Here is a 25,744-nt window from a genome sequence, read left to right as displayed (position 1 = left end):
GCCTACTTCAGCCCCCCTAGAACCCTAGAGTGGGAAGAGACTCTAGGGCCATCCTCCAGTCCAACCCCATTCTGCTCAGAAGCAGGAATATTGCATTCAGAGCACCCCCGAGAGATGGCCACCCAGCCTCTGTTTCAAAGCTTCCAAAGAAGGAGCCTCCTCCACCACACTCCTTTCGGGGCAGGCAGAGAGTTCCACTGCTGAACAGCTCTCCCAGTCAGGAAGTTCTTCGTCATGTTGAGAGAGAGAGAGGGAAGGAAGGGCCTGGCTTGGTTGTCCTGCCACTCCCAGAATGCAAGGCCACCCTGCCACCCCCCCACCCCCCACGACTCCCCCACCCGCCCCCGCCAGGCCTCTTCGTCCTCCTCCTCATCCTCAGATCCGCCCCGCCTGCTCGGCTTTGACAGGGAAGGCCAGGTGGGCGCCCCCCGCCTCGCCTCCTTCCTTCCTTCCTTTGCTTTTCTCACCCAAGCAGCCACGCGGAAGGAAGGAGGGAAGGAAGGAAGGAGGCGCCCAGCCCCGCCTCGCCTGCCAATCACTCGGGAAGACAGGCGGACCGCCTCCCCCCCCGCCTTACTCGTCAATACATGGCTTCCCCCCTCCCCCCCCCTTGGAGCACTAGGCCTCGGCCCCTCAGGCTCACCTGCTGGGCGCAAAGAGGAGTGGGCGAGGAGGAGGAGGAGGAGAGGCCCACCCAGGTGGGTTCCAACAGGCGGGCGGAATGGCTGGCTGGCTGGCTTCCGCAAAGAGGCGCCCTCAGCTCCGGGATCGGGTGACAAGCCTCTCTGCGACTGGCACAAAATGGCGCCGGCCTTCTTCTCCCCTCAGCGTGGCCCCGCCCACCGCCTCTCCCTCCGCGCTCTCCCGCCAATCACCCTGAGGGCCAATCAGGGCGCGGCTCTGGCCCTGGAGGCTGCCCGTGGCCCCGCCCCCTCCACTCTGACACTGGCTTCTTCTCCCCTCAGCGTGGCCCCGCCCACCGCCTCTCCCTCAGCGCTTTCCCGCCCATCATCCTGAGGGCCAATCAGGATGCGGCTCTGGCCCTGGAGGCTGCCCCGTGGCCCCGCCCCTCCGCTCTGACCCTGGCTTCTCCCCTCAGCGTGGCCCCGCCCATCATCCTGAGGGCCAATCAGGGCGCGGCTCTGGCCCTGGAGGCTGCCCCGTGGCCCCGCCCCTCCGCTCTGACCCTGGCTTCTTCTCCCCTCAGCGTGGCCCCGCCCATCATCCTGAGGGCCAATCAGGGCGCGGCTCTGGCCCTGGAGACTGCCCCGTGGCCCCGCCCCCTCCATTCTAGGCCTGGCTTCGGCCTCCTCAGCGCCATCATCATCCCTCACACTCCTCGTTTTCCTCTGAAGGTTGGGGGTGGACTAAAACTCCCAGCATCACGCCAGATTAACTCCCGGGAGGAAGCGCCCCCCTCAGAGTAGGGCAAAGGACCTCCAGAGGCGGCCTGGGTGGGGATCTCCCTCCCTCCCTCCCGCGTGCTCTCCGGCCACCCACAGGGTGGACTACAACTCCCATCGTGGTGGGCCACTCCCTCCATGGCCCTCCACTATGTGCACGTGGGCCTGGGGTTCTGTGTGCCAGGTGAGGACCAGGCCCGGCATGGGAGGGGTCCGAGTGCCTTTGGATGGCAGGTGGACTATTCATCCCAGCAACCCCGACTCACAGACGCCAAGGCCAATCCCACCCCAAACCCACCAGTATCGGAATTGTGGCCTACCGGGTATGCGTGCCGAATGTGGTGCAGATCCATCGTTGCTGTTTGCATTCACAGGGCTCTCTGGGTGCAGGTGGACTATACATCCCAGCAACCACAACTCAGAAACCTCAAGGCCAATCCCACCCCACACCTACCAATATTGGAATTTGGACGTATCGGGAATGGGTGCCGAATTTGGTGCAAATCCATCGTTGTTGTTTGCGTTCACAGGGCTCTCTGTGTGGAAGTGAACTAGACATCCCAGCAACCACAACTCACAATCGCTGAGGCCAATCCCATCACAAACCCACCAGTATTGGAATTTGGGCCCATCGGGCATGCGTGCTGAATTTAGTGCAGATCCATACTTGTTGTTTGCGTTCACAGGGCTCTTTGCGTGGAAGTGAACTATACATCCCAGCAACCAGAACTCAGAAACGCCAAGGCCAATCCCACCCCAAACCCACCAGTATTGGAAATTGGGCCTACTGCACATGCGTGCCGAATGTAGTGCAGATCCGTCGTCATTTGCATCCACAGGGCTCTCTGGGTGCGGGTGAACTACAATTCCTCTCAGTCAAGGTCCATTCCCCCCACTGCTCTCCGTTATATTTGTCCTCGGTCTTGGGGTTTCTGGGTGCAAAGGGGGTCCAGGCCCCATGTCAGTGGGGGCCACTCTCAGAGCCGTGCCTTGATGCAGGGTGAACTACAACTTCCATCTTGAGGAGTCAGTCCCCAAAACCCTCCAGAATGTTTGATAGCGAGCCGCTTTTAGGAGGGTCTCCCCAGCCGAGGAGATCCCAAGGACCGTACCAAAGTGGGTCCTGGAACCTTGGTGAGGTCAGCGAAGCCAATTCCAGTAGCGAAAATATTAAAATGATAAATCCCCACCAAAGCAGAAGAAGCTGGCGACCGAGGTGTCTTTATGAGCGATTCAGCTGAGATCGGATGCATTGCAGGGATAGTTCCACCACAAGCATACCAATTCAGAATGTACAGGCATTTTTATAGGCAAAATACAGGAAAACATTTCAAAACTCCCTCCCTCTTTGGCTCCTTCGCAAATCAGGGAGAGGGAGGCAGGACGGAAGAGGGGCGTTGTGTCCAGAGAGGATGAGGACATCCCACTGTCCTGTGCCCAAGGGGTCAGCCAGCCAAGGAAACTAGTTTTTTTGTTCTTGTGATGGATCAGTGATTAGGGATAATCATTTGATTCAGGTTTTCCCCTTCCAGGATCAGATCAGGTAAAAGGTGAGGCTGAGAAGGATGTTTGTTGTGAAGGAAAACTTGGCAGAGGAGGAAATCACAGTCTGAGGACCCCCTCCTCAAGTCAAATAGTAACTCCAGGTCCCATTGTTCAGGTGTGAGTTCCAAGTAAATAGTGTTTTTGTGATTCCTGGTTGCCTTTCCAGCCCAGCGGGCCGCTCCCTGATCAGCCTCCCAAAGGGCAAAAGAGTTCATGGCTGGGTCAGACTTGTGGAGGAAATACATAGAAGGAAAGTAGATAGGAATGGTAGGAAATTCATATCCATCACCCCTTCTCCATCCCACCCACCAGAGAAATTGAATAAAGAAATTATTTCCAAGCAGTGTGAGTCCATAAGTGGGAAAGATGTCCTTCTGAGTCCAAAACATTAGGCAGAGCTGCCACGCTGGGATCGAAGCTGGTCCCTGGGAAACTACAACTCTCATGGAGGGCAGAAGTCCCAAGATCCAGCTGTTTCCCAAAAGCCTCGTGGGGTCCTTGTTGTTGTCAGTGCCTTGGCAATGTGACCAAGATTGACCCTTGTTGTGTAGTCTGGTGCCCTTGCCCTTTGCAGAACTATAAGTCACTATCCCTTATTTTGCGGGGGGGGGGGGGTGCTCGACATTACTTTCACATGTGGGGTTTTTCTGGGATTTTATGTCAGTACTAGCTGTGCCCGGCCAGGCGTTGCTGTGGCCCTCAGGCAACAGAGGAATTCCCCACATGAAACAATCTGGGCTAGGGAACAGGCAGGAAGAAGCCAGGCTTTTAAGCTGCAAGGCTTTTCAAAGGTAATCAAGGTGGGCAGTTCTAACATTCACACCTGACTCAAGTATAAGAGAGTTATTTTTCCCACCCGGACCTTTCTCATATCTTTAAAGAGAAGCCTCTCACAGGACGGCAAAGCATCTGGGAGTCCCTCTGGGGAACATCCTTGGAGACGGCCAATTCTCTCACTCCGGAAGCGGCTTGTACTTTCTCAAGGTTCGGGAGATATAAACAGAGAGTACCTTTTTCTTTATATAGAATGTCTGCAGGAGTATGTGGTTGTGCGTGTGTATTTATGTTTGTGAGTATGTGTGTATAGGAAGAAGAAGAAAGGGAAGGATAGGAAGAGATGAAGGGAAGGGAGGGAAGGAAAAAAGGGGAAAGGAAGGAGGGAAGGAAAGAATGGGAGGGAGGGAAAGGTTGCCGCAGGGTTCCATCCTGGGCCCAATCCTGTCCAACCTCTTTACTAATGACTTAGATGAAGGGCTAGAAGGCAGGATCATCAAGTTTGCAGACGACACCAAATTGAGAGGGAGAGCCAATACTCCAGGAGGACAGGAGCAGGACACAAAGGGATCTTGACAGATTAGAGAGATGAAGGGCCAAAACTAACACAGTGAAGTTCAACAGTGACAAATTTGGTGTGTTGAGGCCTTGGCCTTTGTAAGCCGTATCGAGTCCTTCGGGAGATGCTAAAGGTAAAGGTTGTCCCCTGACATTAAGTCCAGTCGTGTCCGATTCTGGGACTCTGATGCTCATCTCCATTTCTAAGCCGAAGAGCCGGCGTTGTCCGTAGACACCTCCAAGGTCATGTGACCGGCATGACTGCATGGAGCGCCGTTACCTTCCCGTCGGAGCGGTACCTATTGATCTACTCACATTTGCATGTTTTCGAACTGCTAGGTTGGCAGAAGCTAGGGCTGACAGCAGAAGCTCACGCCGCTCCCCGGAATCGAACCTGCAACCTTTCGATCAACAAGCTAAGCGTGCTTTAACCCATTGCGCCACTGGGGGCTCCTCGGGAGATGCTAGCGGGGTACAAATAAAGTTTAGTAATAATTAATAATAATAAAATGCAAGATACTCCACTTTGACAGGAAAAACTAAATGCAAAGAGACAGAATGGGGGACAATGCCTGGCTCAAGAGCAGTACGTGTGAAAAAGATCTTGAAGTCCTCGTGAACAACAAGTTAAACATGAGCCAGGAATGTGATGTGGCGGCAAAAAAAGCCAATGGGATTTTGGCCTGCATCAATAGGAGCCTAGTGTCTAGATCTAGGGAAGTCATGCTCCCCATGCTCTATTCTGCTCTGGTTAGACCACTTTACCTGGAATATTGTGTCCAATTCTGGGCACCACAATTCAAGAGAGATATTGACAAGCTGGAATGTGTCCAGAGGAGGGCGACTAAAATGATCAAGGGTCTGGAGAACAACCCTATGAGGAGCGGCTTAAGGAGCTGAGCATGTTTAGCCTGAAGAAGAGAAGGCTGAGAGGAGATATGATGAGGGCCATGCATAAATATGTGAGAGGAAGCCACAGGGAGGAGGAGGGAGCAAGCTTGTTTTCTGCTTCCTTGGAGATTAGGACGCGGAACAATGGCTTCAAACTTCAACAGAGGAGATTCCACCTGAACATGAGGAAGAACTTCTTGACTGTGAGAGCCGTTCAGCAGTGGAACTCTCTGCCCCGGAGGGAGTGTGGTGGAGGCTCCTTCTTTGGAAGCTTTTAAACAGAGGCTGGATGGCCATCTGTCAGGGGAGATTTGAATGCAATATTCCTGCTTCTTGGCAGAATGGGGCTGGACTGGATGATAGCCCAGGAGGTCTCTTCCAACTCTTTGATTCTATGAGAACTCGTTAAAAACAAATGAAAAATACATGGGCAAGCTACATGTAATGGATAACAGATAACTGGTTAAAAACAAATTAAAAACTCAGGCGAGATGAACAAAGACGGATGATTTGCAGAGGAGAGCTCATTTTAGTGGCGGTCGTGGAGCAAAGCTTTCCCATAGGGGGTAATGCTCTTCAATAACGCAAACCGTTGAAGCTAAGCACTAGTGTGAGGATGTAAACCTATTCATCAAATGCGCAGCGGAAGAGCCAGGTTTTGAGGTCCTTTTTAAAGGTTTCTAGGGTAGGAGCTTTCCTAATCTCTCCAGGGAGTGAGTTCCAGAGTCCGGGAGCCACAGAGGAAAAAGCTCTCTCCCATGTACTCATCAGACGAGGCTGTGAGACTGGCAGGGGCGAAAGGTGGGCCTCCCCAGAAGAACGGAGGGCCCGAGATGGTTCATGGAGAGATACGGTCACGAAGGTAGGCGGGTCCCAAACCGTTTAGGGCTTTATAGGTGATAACCTGCCCCTTGAATTGGGACCGGAAAGTAAATGGCAGCCAGTGGAACTCCTTAAACAGGGGGGTTGACTGCTCCCTGTAAGATGCGCCAGTTATTAATCTGGCTGCTGAATGTTGGACAACTTGTAATTTCCGGGCCGTCTTCAAGGGTAGCCCCACGTAGAGAGCATTACAGTAGTCCAATCTAGAGGTAACTAAAGCATGGACCACTATGGTCAAGTCAGGCTTCACGAGGTAAGGTCGCAGTTGGCGCACAGGTTTTAATTGTGTGAAGGCCCTCACCGCCGACACTTGCGCATCAAGCGTCAGCGCTGAGTCTAGGAGGACCCCCAAACTGCGGACCTGTGATTTCAGGGGCAGTGCAACCCCATCCAGCATAGGTTGCCACCCAATACCCCGGTCGGCCGAGCAACTGACCTGGAGAACCTCTGTCTTGTCAGGATTCATCCTCAGCTTATTCTCCCTAATCCAAGCCGCTACAGCAGCCTGGCACTGGTCCAGTATCCTCGGGGCTTCCTTGGAGTTAGATGGAAAAGAGTAGTGGAGTTGGGTGTCATCTGTGTAGAGATGGCACCGCACTCAAAACTCCGGATGACCTCTCCCAGCGGTTTCATGTAAATGTTAAATAGCATGGGGGACCGAATAGAACCTTGCGAGACCCCACAGGTCAATGGCCAGGGGTCCGAGCAGGCATCTGGGTTCACCATCTGGGTTCGTCCCTCCAGGAAGGACCGGAGCCACGACAGAACCGTGCCCCCAAGGCCCATCCCAGAGAGCCGACCCAGAAGGATACCATGATCGATGGTATCGAAAGCCGCTGAGATGTCCAAGAGGACCAATCGTGTCAATCGCCCTAGACATCTCGCTATTATAGCGATCAACAAGCGCGTCAACAGGATCGTCAGTCTCCAGGACAGGAAGATCTCCAAGAGACCTCAGGAGTCCTACTGGATCCATCAGCCTCCTGGGGCGGACCATCTTAATGGGTCCACCACCACTGCGGAGGTTGGCGGGTGTGGTTAATCTTCAACTGATCAGATGATGATCAGACCATGACAATGGAAGGATGTTTTGTTCTTCCACTCTGACTGTTCCACTGTCCACAATGAAAACAAGGTCGAGCGTGTGTCCCGTCTGATGTGTGGGACCAGATATTACTTGAGTCAGCCCCATTGTCGTCATGGCAACCATGAAATCCTGAGCTGCGCCTGTCAATGTGGTCTCGGCATGGATGTTGAAGTCTCCCAAAACTAAAAGTTGTTGGGAGGCCAGTGCCAAATTTGAGATAACCTCTGCTAGCTCGGACAAGGAAACTGCCGGGTCGCGGGGTGGACAGTACACCAGCAGGATCCACAGGCTGTCTTGAGTTCCCACCTTCAGGTAGATACATTCAAACCTTGGAGATTGCTGAACAGTGCATCTGATCAGGGCAATGGTCTGCTGGAAGATCACTGCAACCCCTCCTCCCTGCCCCCCAGACCTAGCCTGCTGATGCACCCCGAAGCCTGGAGGACACAGCTGGGTGAGGTTTACCGCCCACCCCCCAGCTCGTCCAGCCAGGTCTCGGTGATGCATGCCAGATCCGCCGCCTCATCCAGGATCAAGTCCTGAATGACAGATGTTTTGCCATTGACGGATCTGGCATTTAGCAGCAGGATCTTGAGTCCGGGGTGTTTGTCTTGGAGACTGCCACTCCTAATCTCCTTCAGGGTCCTTCTTTGGAAGCTTTTAAACAGAGGCTGGATAGCCATCCGTTGGGGGTGCTTTGAATGCGATTTTCCTGCTTCTTGGCAGGGGGTTGGACTGGATGGCCCATGACGTCTCTTCCAACTCTATGATTCCTGACTGCGAGAGGGGGAGGGCATTGTCCAGCAGTGGAACTCTCTCTCTCTGTCCCGGAGGGAGTGTGGTGAAGGGGGGCTCCTTGTCTGGAGGCTTTGTTTAAAGGCTGGATGGACATCTGTTGGGGGTGCTTTGAATGCAATTTTCCTGCTTCTTCGCAGTATGGGGTTGGACTGGATGGCCCACCAGGTAGATGATTTCTTTTAACTTTTTATATTGCCCCTTCTTTCTCTAAATAACCAAATAATAACTGTATTGATGCCTGTAAAAAGGATTATTACTAACAGTCCCAAACGCTGCTCACCAATTATAAATGATTACTATTTAAATTCAATTACTTGCATGGAGGCTGTTTAGGCTTTGCCACCAAACTCTGTATTCTGAGGTAATTTTCGGTGATCACTGGCTACCACCACACTTTAAAGGAATTTGGTTTGACAAGAGCTTTTTAATAGCTGGCATGTGCTGGATTTGCACTCAGGGCTCTGACCTGAGATTCCTTTAAATAAACGCTGCCACTAATCTTAAAATTCTGTTTCTCCAAACTGCAATGGGACTAGTTCACATAGAGGCACTCTTGAGACAGTTGTTGTTTAACAAAGAACAAAGTTGTTTATTTGTGTGAACAATACAGGCACTTAAGCTTAACGGTTGCAATAATAAATTGGAGCGTATGGTTACTTTAAAAACAGTTCAATACTTGGCTTCAAAACAACTCTTCACTCCCTCCGGAAAAAGTACCAGACTTCCCTCTAACTAGAATTCCTAAAAACTCCAGGCAGTCCTTTCTCTTGGATCTGTCTGTTCTCTACACCAGCTCTTTGGCTCCTATAACTGCTCTTCTCCCTAACACACTCAAAACCTCTTCTTCTTCTTTTATTATTTATTTATAGTATTTCTATACCGCTTTTCTCGCCCCTACTTAGGGGGACTCAAAGCGGTTTACACATAACTGACAAAACTTCAGAGCCATACACTGGACACTGACGTGATGTCAAACCATAACAACCACAACAATAAAACCACAATTAAACATAAATCATAATTAGACAGTACATAAGCAATCATTAAAACAATAAAGAATAAGAACTGTCTCGCCAACCCTCAGACCCTGACTGAACTGTCAGATTTTAAAACGCACCCTTTCAGGCCATTTTTTCCCTCACTCTCATTAAGCTCCGCCCACTTTCTTCTAGCCAATCACAAAGGTTCTCCACATTTCCCTCCAGGCTGCTCCTAAGCTCCACCCGCTCTAGGAAATGGGTACTCTAAGATGGCTGCCTCCATGCACCATCCCACAAAATGGTTGCCGAAAATACTTGGGCCTACTTCCTGAGCTTTTCCCTGGCCTAAAAGTAGGCAATTTATCACAATGCCCCACCCCCATCTCCCAAAGGGTCTCAGGGTGTCTTACAAAACAGCACATATTGGTACTGTGAAACACGTACAATACAAGTAAGATATATCAATGTTAGTAATAGCACAATAGCATAAACAACACTTACGGAAAACAAAACCCAACTTAATGAGATAAAACAATATTCAAATATTCAACGACAGTAATTAAAATGGACACTACTAAAATCCAAGTGACATAAAGAGCATCCAAATTCGCAGAGTGAGTATTCCTTCTTTTCATCTTACCAATTAACTTATTCAGACTCTATTTTTTCTGCTAAAGGAGAGTCTTGTGTTTGCAACCTAAATGGGCCGCCAGAATGTTGGATATGCGTAAATCTTGGAAAACACGGAGATTAAAGAAAAGCCTATTAAACGTCAGATTGCATTACAACTTAAAAAAATTAAGCATCAAAACATCATGTTTTACAACAAATCAACAGAAAAAGAAATTCAATATACAGTAACGTTGTGAGTCCTCTTCAGGGTGAGAAGGGCGGAATATAAATACTTTAAATAAATAAATAGTAATTACTGTATTTACGAATTTTGCACCAAAACAGACAAGAATTGGGGAGATGGAGGAAGGGAACAAAAATGAAGTTGCTATTATTATTTTACTGACACAAAAATAACGTATGACACAACAAAGAGAGTGTCTCTGGGGCCAGAAACCACTGTTCTCTCCAATGTGTATTCTATGTCGATGTAGAGTTCAACTCTCCGAGAAGCTCTTTCACATGCCTTGAGTTTATAGGGTTTCTCCCCAGTGTGGGTTCATTGATGTGAACATAGACCTGAACTGCAGCTGAAACTTTGTACATACTCTAAGGATGTCTAGGGTTTCTACCCAGTATGAATCCTTTGATGTATATGTAGATTTCCAGTCTCAGTGAAGCTCCGTCAACACTCTAGGCACATATAGCCCAATGTATTTGTACTTTAATTGTTTCCTCAGGGTGTATGTCTTAATTCTTTATTATGTTATGAGTATAATTTCATTTGATTACTCAGATTTTATTTTGATGTTTTTTTGTTATAAGTTTGTGTTACTATTTTGTATTATTTTAAAGATCTTAGTATTCACATAGGTATTAAATGTTTGATTTTTTCTTTTGTATGTAAACCACCCTGAGTCCTCTTGGGGAGAGACGGCGGTCTATAAATAAAGTTTTATTATTATATTATATATCACTCAGAGCGAAACTCTTTCCACACTGCAGGAATTTATAGGGTTTCTCCCCAGTGTGCATTCTTTGATGTGTACGAAGAGTTCCATTCTGAGTGAAGCTCTGTCCACACTCTAGGCATATAAATGGTTTCTCCCCAGTGTGAGTCCTCTGATGTCTTCGTAGATGTGCATTCTGAGTGAAGCACTGTCCACACTCCAGGCATTCAAAGGGTTTCTCCCCAGTGTGAGTCCTCTGATGTTTACGTAAATGTGCATTCTGAGAGAAGCTCTGACCACACTCCAGGCATTAAAAAGGTTTCTCCCCAGTGTGAGTCCTTTGATGTGTACGTAGATATCCACTCCGAGTGAAGCTCTGTCCACACTCCAGGCATTTAAATGGTTTCTCCCCAGTGTGAATTCTTTGATGTGAACATAGAGATCCATTCACAGTGAAGCTCTGGCCACACTCCAGGCATTTAAAGGGCTTCTCCCCAGTGTGTGTCTTTTGATGTGAACGTAGATGTGAATTCTGAGTGAAGCTCTTTCCACACTCTAGGCATATAAATGGTTTCTCCCCAGTGTGAGTCCTTTGATGTCTACGTAGGTGTGAATTCTGAGTGAAGCACTGTCCACACTCCAGGCATTCAAAGGGTTTCTCCCCAGTGTGAGTCCTCTGATGTTTACGTAAATGTGCATTCTGAGAGAAGCTCTGTCCACACTCCAGGCATTTAAAAGGTTTCTCCCCAGTGTGAGTCCTTTGATGTGTACGTAGATATCCACTCCGAGCGAAGCTCTGTCCACACTCCAGGCATTTAAATGGTTTCTCCCCAGTGTGAATTCTTTGATGTGAACGTAGAGATCCATTCACAGTGAAGCTCTGGCCACACTCCAGGCATTTAAAGGGCTTCTCCCCAGTGTGTGTCTTTTGATGTGAACGTAGATGTGAACTCGAAGCAAAACTCTGGCCACACTCCAGGCATATAAATGGTTTCTCCCCAGTGTGAGTCCTTTGATGTGAACGTAGGATTGTACTCCGAGTAAAACTCTTTCCACACTCCAGGCATTTAAAGGGTTTCTCCCCAGTGTGAGTCCTTTGATGTGAACGTAGGATTGTACTCCGAGCAAAACTCTGGCCACACTCCAGGCATTTAAAGGATTTCTCCCCAGTGTGAGTCTGCTGATGTGAGTGTAGATGTGAATTCTGAGTGAAGCTCTTTCCACACTCTAGACATTTAAAGGGCTTCTCCCCAGTGTGTGTCTTTTGATGTGAACGTAGATTTGAACTCGAAGCAAAACTCTGGCCACACTCCAGGCATTTAAAGGGTTTCTCCCCAGTGTGAGTCTTTCGATGTGAATGTAGACCTGAATTCTGAGTGAAGCTCTGTCCACACTCTAGACATTTATAGGGTTTCTCCCCAGTGTGAGTCCGCTGATGTGTATGTAGATTTCCTTTATTAGTGAAGCTCTGTCCACACTCCAGGCATTTATAGGGTTTCTCCCCAGTGTGTATTCTTTGATGTCTACGTAGACTTCCATTCTGAGTGAAGCTCTGTCCACACTTTAGGCATTTAAAGGGTTTCGCCCCAGTGTGACGCCTTTGATGTGCATGTAGATTTCCTTTATCAGTGAAGCTCTGTCCACACTCTAGGCATTTAAAGGGTTTCTCCCCAGTGTGAGTCCTCTGATGTCTACGTAGAAGTGAACTCCAAGCAAAACTCTTTCCACACTCCAGGCATTTATAGGGTTTCTCTGCCATATCAACAGTAATAAGGGTGTTTAATTGCAATACAGATACTTGACTCCTTTTTTCTTTCTTATCTGTGAGGTCAAGCATTCTGCAAGATCATCACTTTGAGAGGATTTCTTCTTCCTATGTTATTGGTTTCTTTACTGCATTCAAGAGGTGGCTCCATAGAATCCCCATTTACCTGGTTACAAAAGAAATGAAAGATTGTTGTTGTTGTTGTTGTTGTTATTATTATTATTATTATTATTATTATTATTATTATTATTATTATTATATTGATTCATAGCCTGCTTTATCTCCTCTCATGGATACTGAAAGCAGATGAACATAAAACATCAGCATACAATTTAAAACATAAAAATATGCAAACATTAAAACAGAATTAAATATAAACGGTATTTAAAAATTCCCAGATAAAACCATTTAAACATACCCAAGGTTAAAAACCACAACACCCCCTGAATTGATCTTTATTTATTTATTTATTTATTTATTTATTTGGTATGCTTGTATACCGCCAATATCTCAGCCTGTGCGGCGACTCATTGCGGTTTACAACATGTTAAAATATACAATGTTAAAAAATACAATTCACTTAAGCATATAAAAATTAAAATTAAGAATACATACAAAAAACATATGCAGTATTGGGCCACCAATACAGATCGGGACATCTCATAGTTAAAATCGTCATCCAATTCGTTGTCTTGATTGCTAATCCATGGTCAGATAAAACAACACGACGAGGGTCAATTGAAGACTTGCTCAAACATCCAGGTTTTTAGTTTTTTCCTAAATGCCATTAGCGAGGTCGCTGATCTTAATTCAGTAGGGAGGGCATTCCAAAGCCGGGGGGCCACCGCAGAAAAGGCCCTATCTCTCGTTCCCACGAGCCGCACCTGTGAAGCAGGTGGGATGGAGAGAAGGGCTTCTCCTGAAGATCTAAGGGTCCTGGTGGGCTGATAGGCCGAGATACGTTCGGATAGGTATGTAGGGCCAGAACCGTTTAGGGCTTTAAAGGTCAAAACCAGCACTTTGAATTGGGCTCGGTAGCTAATCGGTAGCCAGTGAAGCTGGTACAGCAGAGGAGTTGTGTGCTCCCTGCGCCCTGCTCCTGTTAATACCATGGCTGCCGCCCGTTGGACTAGTTGGAGCTTCCGGGCCGTCTTCAAAGGCAACCCCACGTAGAGAGCGTTGCAGTAATCAAGACGGGATGTAACCAGAGCGTGGACTACCGTGGCCAAGTCAGACTTCCCAAGGTACGGTCGCAGTTGGCGCACGAGTCTTAACTGTGCGAATGCTCCCCTGGTCACCGCCGAAACCTGGGGCTCCAGGCTCAGCGATGAGTCCAGGATCACACCCAAACTGCGAACCTGTGTCTTCAGGGGGAGTGCGACCCCGTCTAACACAGGCTGTAACCCTATACCCTGTTCGGCCTTGCGACTGACCAGGAGCACCTCTGTCTTGTCTGGATTCAATTTCAATTTGTTCGCCCCCATCCAGACCGTCACAGCGGCCAAGCATTGGTTCAGGACCTCGACAGCCTCCTTAGTAGCGGGTGGGAAGGAGTGACAGAGCTGGACATCATCTGCGTACAGATGACACCGCACCCCGAAACTCCGGATGATCTCGCCCAGCGGCTTCATGTAGATGTTGAACAACATGGGGGACAGTATTGAACCCTGAGGAACCCCACAAAACAAAGGTTGTGGGGTAGAACAGGAGTCCCCCAATGACACCTTCTGAGACCGACCCTCGAGGAATGACCGGAGCCACTGCAGAGCAGTACCTCCGAGACCCATTCCCGCGAGGCGTCCCAGAAGGATACCGTGGTCGACGGTATCGAAGGCCGCTGAGAGGTCGAGTAGCACCAACAGGGACACACTCCCCCTGTCGAGCTCCCGACGGAGATCATCCACTAAGGCGACCAAGGCTGTCTCGGTACCATGCCCCGGCCTAAAGCCAGACTGTGCCGGATCCAGATAATCCGTGTCTACCAAGAATGCCTGGAGTTGTGAGGCCACCACACGTTCCATGACTTTGCCCAAAAAGGGAAGATTGGAAACAGGCCGATAGTTTGCCAATTGAGTGGGGTCCAGTGATGGCTTCTTCAACAGCGGTTTTATTGCAGCTTGCTTTAAGCTGGCTGGAAAAATGCCTTCCCGAAGGGAGGCATTAACCACCACCTTAACCCACTCGGCCAATCCCCCTCTGGCCTCCTTTAGAAGCCAGGATGGGCAGGGGTCTAGGATGCATGTGGTAGCTCTCATTCCTCCAAGCACCTTGTCCACATCCTCGGTTTGAACCAATTGAAATGAATCCATCAAAATCGGACAAGCAGATGCTCGTGTTACATCCTCAGAGACTGCCGTTAATGCGGCATCCAGTCCAGAGCGGATCAAGGCGACTTTGTCTGCAAAGAACCGAGCAAAAGCTTCACAGCGAGCAGCCGAGTCATCAGGGCACCCATCCTGAGTGGTGGGTTTTAAAAGGCCTCTGACAACTCGGAACAGTTCAGCCGGACGGTTCTTTGCAGACGCAATAGTGGCCGCGAAGAAAGTTTTCTTAGCGGCTCTTATTGCCGCGGCATATGACCTTAAAAAGGCCACAAACCGTGTTCGGTTTGACTCGCTCGGATCCGAACGCCACACGCTCTCTAGTTCCCTCTTCTTTCGCTTCAACACCGCCAGCTCCTCAGTAAACCAAGGGGCCGGTTTAGATCGGCTACTTGAGAGGGGACGTTCTGGAGCGATCGTGTCTATTGCCCTAGTCATCTCCCCATTCCAGAGAGCGACCAGGGCATCAACAGGATCACCAACCGCGGTGGCGGGAAAATCCCCAAGAGCCGTCAGGAATCCTTCCGGATCCATAAGCCTCCTGGGGCGGACCAATTTAATAGGTCCTCCACCTCTGCGGAGGTTAGGGGGCGCAGTAAGTCTAAAGCTGACCAGGAAGTGGTCGGTCCATGGCAACGGAGAGATGGATAACTCCTCAACACCGCCACCTTCCTCCCATCCCTGACAGAAAACCAAGTCCAATGTATGTCCAGCACTGTGGGTGGGGCCAGATACTTGTTGGGACAGACCCATGGTCGCCATGGTAGACATGAAGTCCTGAGCCGCTCCCGTTAGGGCAGCCTCAGCATGGACATTGAAGTCCCCCAGCACAAGCAGCCGCTGGGACTCCAATGCCAGGTCCGAGACTACCCCCGCTAGCTCAGGTAGGGAGACTGTAGTGCAGCGAGGTGGACGGTACACTAGCAGAATCCCTAATCTGTCCCGGTCACCCACCCTCAGGTGGACGCATTCAAAATTTGTTGACTGCGGGATGGGGGTCCTGGTCAGAGGAATAGAATCTCTATAGACTACTGCAACCCCGCCTCCCCGCCCTCCGGATCTCGGTTGATGCTGCACAGAGAACCCGGGTGGACAAAGCTGGGTCAGATTTACACCTCCAGCTTCGTCCAGCCAGGTCTCCGTGATGCACGCCAGATCTGCCCGCTCATCCAAGATTAAATCCTGGATGACAGTTGTTTTGCCGTTGACAGATCTGGCGTTCAACAGCACCACTTTCGATCCCGAGGGACCGCCATCCTGGTTACACCTACTTACCGTATCAGGAGACCGATTTGGGATTACTAAAGTTAAAATCTTCTTGAAAGCCTGCCTGAATAAAAAAAGCTTTAGCCTCTTGCAATAAGGACAACAGCAAGGAGGGGCCCATTTTGGCTTCCTTGAGGAGGGAGTTCCAGAGTCGAGGGGCAGACACCAAGAAGGCCCTCTCTCTCATTCCCACCAGCCAAGCTTGAGATGGAAGTGGGACCAAGGGAAGGGTCTCTCCTGAAGAACTCAGTGACCAGGAAGGTCGATATAAGGCAGTGTTTCCCAACCTAGGGGGCGGGGCCCTTGGGGGGCAGCAAGGGGGCTTTCAGAGGGGCCACCAAAGACCATCATAAAACACATATTTCTGATAGTCTTAGGAAGCCTTTTGAAGATCTCTCCCCTTCTCTTCCTTTTTGGTGTTTGTGAACTACAACTTCCAGAATTCAAAAACAGCCTCCCAATACCATCAGTATTCCATGTTGGCCATGTAGGTAGTGTGCCAAGTTTGGTGCAGATCCATTGTGGGCAGGGTTCAGAGTGCTCTTTGATTGTAGGTGAATCCCAGTAACTACAACTCCCAAATGCCAAGCTCTATTCTCCCGAAACTCTGCCAGTGTTTACATTTCGGTATACTGAGTATGCGTACCAAGTTTGATCCAGCTCCATCATAGCCTGAGTCCACAGTCCTCTCTGGATGTAGGTGAACTACAAATCCAAAACTCAAGGTCAATGCCTACCAAACCCTTCCAGTATTTGCTGTTGGTCATTAGAGTTCTGTGTACCACATTTGGTTCAACTCCATTGTTCAGAATGCTCTTTGGTTGAAGGTGAAGTATAAATCCCAGCAACTACAACTCCCAAATGACAAAGTCAATCTACCCCCCCCCCCAAAAAAAATCCCCCCACCGTTATTCAAATTTGGGCAGTGAAGATCATTGTCACCTGGAAACCGATGTCCTCAATGCGGGAGAACATGCGGGTCAAGACTAGGGCTCCACAGCCATCTGCAGACCCACCGCCAAGACACCACATCTGGAAGACCATCGTCCTCGAGCTATGAGGGTTCGCCTAATAAGTAAGTAAATTTGGGCGTATCGGGTATCTGTGCCAAATTTGGTCCAGTGAATGAAAACACATCCTGCATATCAGATATTTACATTACGATTCATAACAGTAGCACCTGGAATCACACTGGGTCTAGTTCTGGGTCTAGTTCTGGGCCGACGGTTCAAAAGAGAGATGGACTCTAAGCTGGAAGGTGATCAGAGGAAGAGAGAGGCTCAAAGGACGAAAGGCCTGGAGACCATGAACCATCCCTCTGAAGAGGAGCGCCTGAAAGAGCTGTTCAACCACAGAAGAGAAGGTTGGGAGGAGGAGACATGGAAGCAATGCACAAATACGTGGAAGGGTGTCCTAAGGAAGAGGGAGAGGCTTCCTTCTGCTGCCCTGGAGACGAGGACTCCGTGGAGCCATGGGTGGAAGTGACAGGAAAGAAAGGAGATTCCATCGGAACATGAGGAAGAACTTCCTGGCCACGTGGAGACCTGTTCAGCAGTGGAACTCTCTGCTTCGGGGTCCAGTGGAAATTCCTTCCTTGGAGGCTGTGATGATGTGTACATTTTTTCCTACAGTTATGTATCGTTATAAATAAGGGTTAGTAACGGTAAGTATGTAGTATTGCATAATATAGGGGGATGGTAACCGGCTTAGCTTGCTTTGAGCTGAGTTGCTATGGAGATAGGGGCGGAGCCAACTGCCACTTGGCAGGGCAGCCATTTTAAACTGTCTGTGGTCGGTGAACTACAGAGGTGGTTGGCCCTGTTGTGTGTGGAAAACCAGCAGGAATTCTGTAGTTAAAAAACTACAGGGGAAGACGGATTCTTTGATATTAAGAATCAGGGTTTGGCTTTATTTATTTATTTACTTACTTTACTTATATACCGCTGTTCTCAGCCCGAAGGCTGAGAGACTCCCCCCTGGGCACACAGAAGACTGGGCAACTTGGAAGGCGCTGAACAGACTGCGCTCTGGCACCACGAGATGCAGAGCCAACCTTCAGAAATGGGGTTACAAAGTGGAATCCACGACATGTGAGTGCGGAGAAGAGCCAACCACTGACCACCTGCTGCAATAGTCAACCTGAGCCCTACCACATGCACAATGGAGGACCTTCTTGCGGCAACACCAGAGGCACTCCAAGGGGCCAGATACTGGTCAAAGGACATTTAATCAGCTACCAAGTTTGCAAAATTTGTGTTTTTTTGTTTTGTTTGGTTTTGTCTGTTTGCTTGTTTTGTTCTGTTAGAAATGTAATACAATGTTCTGGTTGCGGATGACACGAAGGCGACTCACAACCAACAAGAACAGCAGAAATTCAATGCCAATATAAAACAGTTAACAATCCCGCGCAGCACACAATTAATAAACACTTACTACAATAACTATTCACTATCGTCTCATCCACAAAAACATAATCCAGACTCGTCAACCATTTTCCATTCCTATGTCCATTACCAATTATTGCACTAATTATTCGAACGCCTGCTCGAACAGCCAGGTTTTAACTTTCTTACGGAATACCATTAGGGATGGTGCTAGCCTAATATCCGTGGGAAGGGCATTCCACAGCCGAGGGGCCACCACCGAGAAGGCCCTATCTCTCGTCCCCGCCAGCCGTACTTGAGAAGCACGCGGGATCGAGAGCAGGGCCTCCCCAGAAGATCTCAAAGCCCTTGTGGGTTCATAGGCAGAGATGCGGTCAGATAGGTCGCTTGGGCCGGAACCGTTTAGGGCTTTGAGCCAAGATCGTTTAGATAAGTCAGGTGGCTTATTTATATTAAAAGTAACGGTTGTGGAAAAAAGAGGGGAAACCCTAATAAGTATCTTTATTGTAACAGAACCATCATAACGCAAGGATAAGCGTGTGCCTGAACCAATCAGTTAAAGAAAGAAAGAAAGAAACATCTTTTGAAAGGAACTAAGTTTGAAACCTGTTTAGTGGAAGGAAGAGTCCGTTCCAGAGTTTTATTTATTTATTTATTTATTTATTTAAAAGTTTTGTATACTGACCTTCTCACCTCTTTTGAGGGACTCAGACCGGTTTCCAACCATAAAATCACATACAGTCAGTAAAACAACATAATTCATATTACAATAGCACATTAAAACAGCAAATACATTCCATAACTACAATGGTCAGCCGTCATACTAAAATCGATTGTACATCATCTTCCATCCATATCTCAGGGTGTTGGTTCACTCATCGAATGCCTGTCTCCATAACCACGTCTTCACCTGTTTCCTGAATGTCAGGATAGAAGGGGCAGTTCTGATCTCCAGTGGGAGAGAATTCCAGAGTCGAGGGGCCACCACCGAGAAGGCCCTGTCCCTCGTCCCCACCAGACGCACTTGCGAGGCCGGTGGGACCGAGAGCAGGGCCTCTCCAGACAATCTTAATAATCTTGATGGTTCGTAGGGGAGAATACGTTTGGAGAGGTAAACAGGGCCGGAGTCGTTTAGGGCTTTATAGGTTAACTCCAGCACTTTGAATTGTGCTCGGAAGCTAATAGTCAGCCAGTGGAGCTGGTGCAACAACGGAGTGGTATGCGCCCTGGACCCAGCCCCCGTTAGTAGTCTGGCTGCCGAGCGTTGGACTAGCTGTAGCTTCCAGGCAGTCTTCAGAGGCAACCCCACGTAGAGAGTGTTGCAGTAATCTAAACTTTGTTTAAGCAAAGTTATAAATGTAACCTTTGAAGATCTGTACCTCGAAGAGAAGAGAACCATTGAACCCATCAGGTTTCCTCTACATTTCAATGCACGTGTTACTGTTCTTTTCCTAAAGCCTTGCCTCTGAGACAATTTCTTTCCGAGTTAAGTCCCGCTACACAGAAGGAAGACCAAATCAATACTATTAGCTATCAAATAAATAAACCCTGACAACGTGGTGGCTCCTTTACAAACGGTTACAAATTGGGGGCAGTAAGCATACGCTTCCTCACAGAGGCTTTTAAACAGAGGCTGGATGGCCATCTGCAGGGGTACTTTCATTTGCATGTCATGTTTGCAAATTAGTACATTATAAACTGCATGCTGATGCTTTTATGTTAAGGCACTTCTGTCCTGGTGAGGTTTGAGGGGAGGATGGATCACAGATGATGGTGTTTGCAGTACCGTCACCCACTTTGGCCCTCGCCTCCAGAAACCACTGCAACCCACACTCCACTAATGATGGACCTGGTCTAAACCTGGGACACAGAATCCACATGACCAGTGTTACGCCCTGGTAAGGTTTGGGGGGGGGGGGGTGGAATATGGACAATGCGATTTGCAGTCCCTTCACCTGCCTCCAGGGACCACTGCAAACCCCACCAATTATTTTATTTATTTATTTATTTATTTATTTATTTATTTATTTCGTGTACTTCTACTCCGCCCTTCTCAACCCCCGAGGGGGGACTCAGGGCGGCTTACAAAAAGGCACAATTCAATGCCTACACGTAATACAGATAAAATATAGACAGCAATTAAAACAGTTATAACAGTTAAAAACAATCAATATATATCACAGTCAATAAAAAACCAATCTTATGCTCAACGTTCGCCACTCAGAGTCCATAACTTCATTCCACATTTTCCATTCCTATCAGACGTCGTGGTCTTTTATTTATCTCCCAGATCGCCCAAACGCATGGTCCCAAATCCATGTCTTTAATTTCCTTCTAAAGGAAAGGAGGGATGACGATGATCTAATTTCCCCAGGGAGTGAATTCCATAGGTGAGGGGCCACCACTGAGAAGGCCCTGCTCCTCGTCCCGCCAATCTCACTTGGGATAGAGGCGGGGCCGAGAGCAGGGCCTCCACAGATCTTAAACTCCGAGGTGGGACGTAGAGGGAGATGCGTTCGGACAGATACGCTGGGCCGGAGCCATATAGGGTTTTGTAGGTCAAGACCAGCACTTTGAATTGTGCTCGGAACTGGATCAACAGCCAGTGGAGCTGACATAACAGGTCCACCAATGATGGACCTGGACACTTTACATCTAGTTGAGGCTTGGAAGAGGATAGAACATAGATGGAGTACTTTCAGCCTCTTCCACAGATGAATGCGACCCCTACGTCTGACTGACCTGGACCACACTTGGGACACAGGCCCAATTACCAACTGAACATACTGGAGGGGTTTGGGAGGGAACTGACCTTGATTTTTGGGAGCTGTAGTTCCCCCGCATCCAGAGAAATTGTGACTGCCCCTGCCCTCCCCCCCCCCCCGACAATGGAGCAAGACCAAACTTGGCACAGAGAACCCGTGACCAACTGAACATGCTGGGTGTGTGTGTGTGTGTGTGTGTGTGTGTGTGTGGCGGGTACTGACCTTGCATTCTGGGGGGTGTAGTTATAATAATAATAATAAATCATAATGGTAACACTTTCTGTATTCCCCTCCACCATCTCCCAAAGGGACTCGGGGCGGCTTACGTGAGGCCAAGCCCGGCAATACACACATCAGTAAATCAACACAGAAATAACATAAAATAAAAGGAAAAGAAGAAGTAATAAAAATAAAACACAATACAAAATCTTTATAAATAACATATCAGCAATAAAACAAACACAACGTAAAAAGAAAAGGGTCCAACACTGTGGGCGGGGCCAAATCTAATAGATGGAAAATGAATCTAACCGGGGTTTGTAGAGGGTAAGGTAGGACTGGTTGACCCCACAGGTGAAATGAAGCGCTTCAGAGGACATTTGGCAGTGCATTGGTCAGAACATGGAATTGAAGGGGAACAGGAGCCAGGAACGTCCTGCGGTGGTTCTGTGGGTGGCGGAAGACAGTTCCCTCTTGTCTCCTGCCTATATCACAGAATCCTAGAGTTGGAAGAGACCTGGTGGGCCATCCAGTCCAACCCCAATCTGCCAAGAAGCAGGAAAACTGTATTCAAAGCACCCCCGACAGATGGCCATACAGCTTCTGTTTCAAAGCTTCCAAAGAAGGAGCCTCCACCACACTCCCTCCGGGGCAGAGAGTTCCACTGCTGAACGGCTCTCACAATCCTCAGTTGGGAGCCCACCCACCCCACCCCACCCCCGGACCAACTGCTGCTCTGCCCAGAGTGGAGGGAGGGGGGGTGCAGTTGAAGACAGTTCCATCTTGTCTCCTGTGCTTTACTAATAATATAATATATTGTATATACATGTAATATTACTAATATAATGGCGTATTACGGTATAGTAATATATAATACTGATGTTGTACTATGCTAATAATTTAATATATTATATACCTTGTAAGCCGCTCTGAGTCCCGTCAGGTGAGAAGGGCGGCATATAAATGCTGTAAATAAAGAAGTAAATAAACAAGTAAAGCCAATGGGGTGTTGGCCTGGATTAAGAGGAGCCCAGTGCCCCGATCCAGGGAAGTCCTGCTCCCCATGCGCTCTTGGTCGGACCAACCAATTTTAGGGTTTTTAAATACTGGTCACCTGATTTTGCTCATTTTCATGGTTTCTTCCTTTCCACACAGAGAAGCCACTGAAATCCACAAGAAGCATGTGGACAATCTCAAGAGAAAGGAGGAAACTATGAAAATGAACAAAATCTTTTACTGAACGTAGTTTCCGATCATGCCTGGCCTTCCTTGATTCCTCCTGCTTCTTGGCAGAATGGGGTTGGGCTGGATGGCCCAAGAGGTCTCTTCCAACTCTAGGATTCTATGAAATCTGGCGACCAGCATTAAAAAAAACAAAACTCTAAAATTCCAACTGCCAAGCAACAGAGAGGGAACAATCAGGGACAGCTAATCACCTCTCAACAAAAGATTCCCCCAGGCACTGACAAGCCACACCAAACAACTGCCAGGCCATCAAGGTGGTCAGTATTTTCCATCCTTTGAAGAGTTTAGGAGTGGCTGTGACGGTCTTACTTATCCCACTAAACGCTGTGATTGCGATGAAAACCAGAGCATTCCAGGTAGGAAAATTGTTTGTCCTGTTTTGTGATATTATTTGCAAACTAATTGTGAATTGACTTGCCAAGTCTCCCTGCTTCAAGGACCAAAGAGGGAGGTGTGTTTCCAGCACGCCTCACGAAGAAGAAGAAGAGCCCTGCTTCTCTGTTCACCTGCTCTGACAGCAGTGCCAATCTTTCCTCTCGCATCTGTCTGCGAGGCTTCTGTTGAACCTCGTTTCTGATCCTCTTTGGCCTTCCTTGATACAACACAATCCTCGTATCTGCTGGGAATATGCTCCAAAAGCCCCCACGGATGCCAGAAGCCGCAGATAATAGCAAACCTTACGTTTTGAAACATTCCCACCTAGCTCCCACCCTGGACATTATTCCATGGATATATAAAGCCCATTTTCCTAGTTCCTATGTTTCAACTGGCAACAAAAATCTGCCTAGTCAAAGCCATGGTATCCCCTGTCGTCACCTACGGATGTGAGAGCTGAACCAGAAGGAAGGCTGAGCCAAGGAAGATCGATGCTTTTGAGCTGTGGTGCTGGAGGAAAGTGCTGAGAGTGCCTTGGACTGCGAGAAGATCCAACCCGTCCATCCTCTAGGAAAGAAAGCCCGACTAAAGCTCACTGGAGGGAAGGAGACTAGAGACAAAGCTGAAGTCCTTTGGCCACATCATGAGGAGACAGGAAAGCCTAGAGAAGACAAGGGCAAGGTGGGTGGATGGCATCCTTGAAGTGACGGGACTGACCTTGAAGGAGCTGGGGATGGTGACGGCCGACAGGGAGCTCTGGCGTGGGATGGTCCATGAGGTCACGAAAAGTCGGAGACGACTGAACGAATGAACAACGTTTCAAGTGACCGCCTCGATTAGCATTTGATTGCCTGGCAGTGCCTGGAGCAATCTTTCGTTGAGGTGATAGGATGTCCTTGTTTGTTTCCTCTCATTCCCACCGAGCTCCAGCAGACAAGAGTTCTTTCTCCCACCCTGGTCATTAATCCACAGATAGATAAACCCGGTTTTCCTAGTTCGAAGAGACCTCACTACCTCTGAAGATGCCTGCCGTAGATGTAGGCAAAACGTCAGGAGAGAATGGCTCTAGAACATGGCCATACAGCCCGAAAAAACCTACATCAACCCAGTGATTCCGGCCATGAAAGCCTTCGACAATACATCTCTCTCTCTGTGTGTGTGTGATCCTCCAGCAGGGAGGGGCCACCGCCGCGCAGCCCCGCCCCCTCCTAGGCATTTGATTGCCTGGCAGTGCCTGGAGCAATGTTTTGTTGAGAGGTGATTAGATTAGAAGTCCTTGTTTGTTTCCTCTCATTCACACCCAGCTCCAGCAGACAAGAGTCCTTTGTCCCACCCTGGTCATTCCACAGATATATAAACCCCGTTTTCCTAGTTCCGATGTTTCAACCGACCGCCTTGATTAGCATTTGATTGCCTGGCAGTGCCTGGAGCAATGTTTTGTTGAGAGGTGATTAGATTAGAAGTCCTTGTTTGTTTCCTCTCATTCACACCCAGCTCCAGCAGACAAGAGTCCTTTGTCCCACCCTGGTCATTCCACAGATATATAAACCCCGTTTTCCTAGTTCCGATGTTTCAACCGACCGCCTTGATTAGCATTTGATTGCCTGGCAGTGCCTGGAGCAATGTTTTGTTGAGAGGTGATTAGATTAGAAGTCCTTGTTTGTTTCCTCTCATTCACACCCAGCTCCAGCAGACAAGAGTCCTTTGTCCCACCCTGGTCATTCCACAGATATATAAACCCCATTTTCCTAGTTCCGATGTTTCAACCGACCGCCTTGATTAGCATTTGATTGCCTGGCAGTACCTGGAGCAAGGTTTTGTTGAGAGGTGATTAGATTAGAAGTCCTTGTTTGTTTCCTCTCATTCACACCTAGCTCCAGCAGACAAGAGTCCTTTGTCCCACCCTGGTTATTCCACAGATATATAAACCCCATTTTCCCAGTTCCGATGTTTCAACCAACCGCCTTGATTAGCATTTGATTGCCTGGCAGTGCCTGGAGCAATCTTTCGTTGAGAGGTGATTAGAAGTCCTTGTTTGTTTCCTCTCATTCACACCTAGCTCCAGCAGACAAGAGTCCTTTGTCCCACCCTGGTTATTCCACAGATATATAAACCCCATTTTCCTAGTTCCGATGTTTCAACCGACCGCCTTGATTAGCATTTGATTGCCTGGCAGTACCTGGAGCAATCGTTCGTTGAGAGGTGATTAGATTAGATGTCCTTGTTTGTTTCCTCTCATTCACACCTAGCTCCAGCAGATAAGAGTCCTTTGTCCCACCCTGCTTATTCCACAGACATATAAACCCCATTTTCCTACTTCCAACAGACCTCACTACCTCTGAGGTTGCTTGCCATAGATGCAGGCGAAACGTCAGGAGAGAATGCTTCTAGAACACGGCCATATAGCTCGAAAAAATCTACATCAACCCAGTGATTTCAGCCAGGAAAGCCTTCGACAATACACCTCTCTCTGTGATCCTCCAGCAGGGAGGGGCCACCACCGAGCAGCCCCGCCCCCTCCTCCCAGGCCCCGCCCACTCCCTCCCTTCCGGCCTCTCCTCGCCTGCCAATCACTCGGGAAGACAGGCGGGGCTCCTCCCCGCTCCCCCTGCCACACACACACACACACACCTGGCCCCCTTGGAGGACTAGGCCGCGGCCCCCCCTCAGGCTCACCTCCTGGGCGCGTGGGTGGGCCCACGACCTTCAAAGAGAACCGAGGAGTCCTTCTCCTAAGCGGGGCGTGAGGGGGGATGATGGCGACGGGCCCTCTCTCTCTCTCTCTCTCTCTGGGCAGGGATGAAGATGGCGCTGAGGAGGGCGGAGCCAGGGCAGAGCGGGCGTGGCCACGGGGCAGTCTCCAGGGCAGAGCCGCGCCCTGATTGGCCCTCAGGAGGATGGGCGGGAAAGCGGAGGGGGCGGGG

The 25,744-nt window shown here is 49.0% G+C and overlaps 1 protein-coding gene across 1 annotated transcript; it reads right to left on the bottom strand.

The window, feature by feature from the left end:
* Window positions 1-10,470: 10,470 nt before the first annotated feature.
* On the bottom strand, window positions 10,471-25,641 carry LOC132772366 (zinc finger protein 160-like). Its single transcript, XM_067466362.1, has 2 exons — window positions 25,497-25,641; window positions 10,471-12,411 (listed from the first exon to the last, which is right to left on the bottom strand). The coding sequence occupies exon 2, from the start codon at window positions 12,315-12,317 to the stop codon at window positions 10,791-10,793; it is 1,527 nt and encodes a 508-aa protein (XP_067322463.1). The 5' UTR covers window positions 12,318-12,411; window positions 25,497-25,641; the 3' UTR covers window positions 10,471-10,790.
* Between the last annotated feature and the right edge of the window lie 103 nt (window positions 25,642-25,744).

Source organism: Anolis sagrei, chromosome 3 (assembly GCF_037176765.1).
Source record: "Anolis sagrei isolate rAnoSag1 chromosome 3, rAnoSag1.mat, whole genome shotgun sequence".
In the NCBI taxonomy this organism is placed as follows: domain Eukaryota; kingdom Metazoa; phylum Chordata; class Lepidosauria; order Squamata; family Dactyloidae; genus Anolis; species Anolis sagrei.
This window is presented reverse-complemented; position numbering and strand designations above follow the sequence as displayed.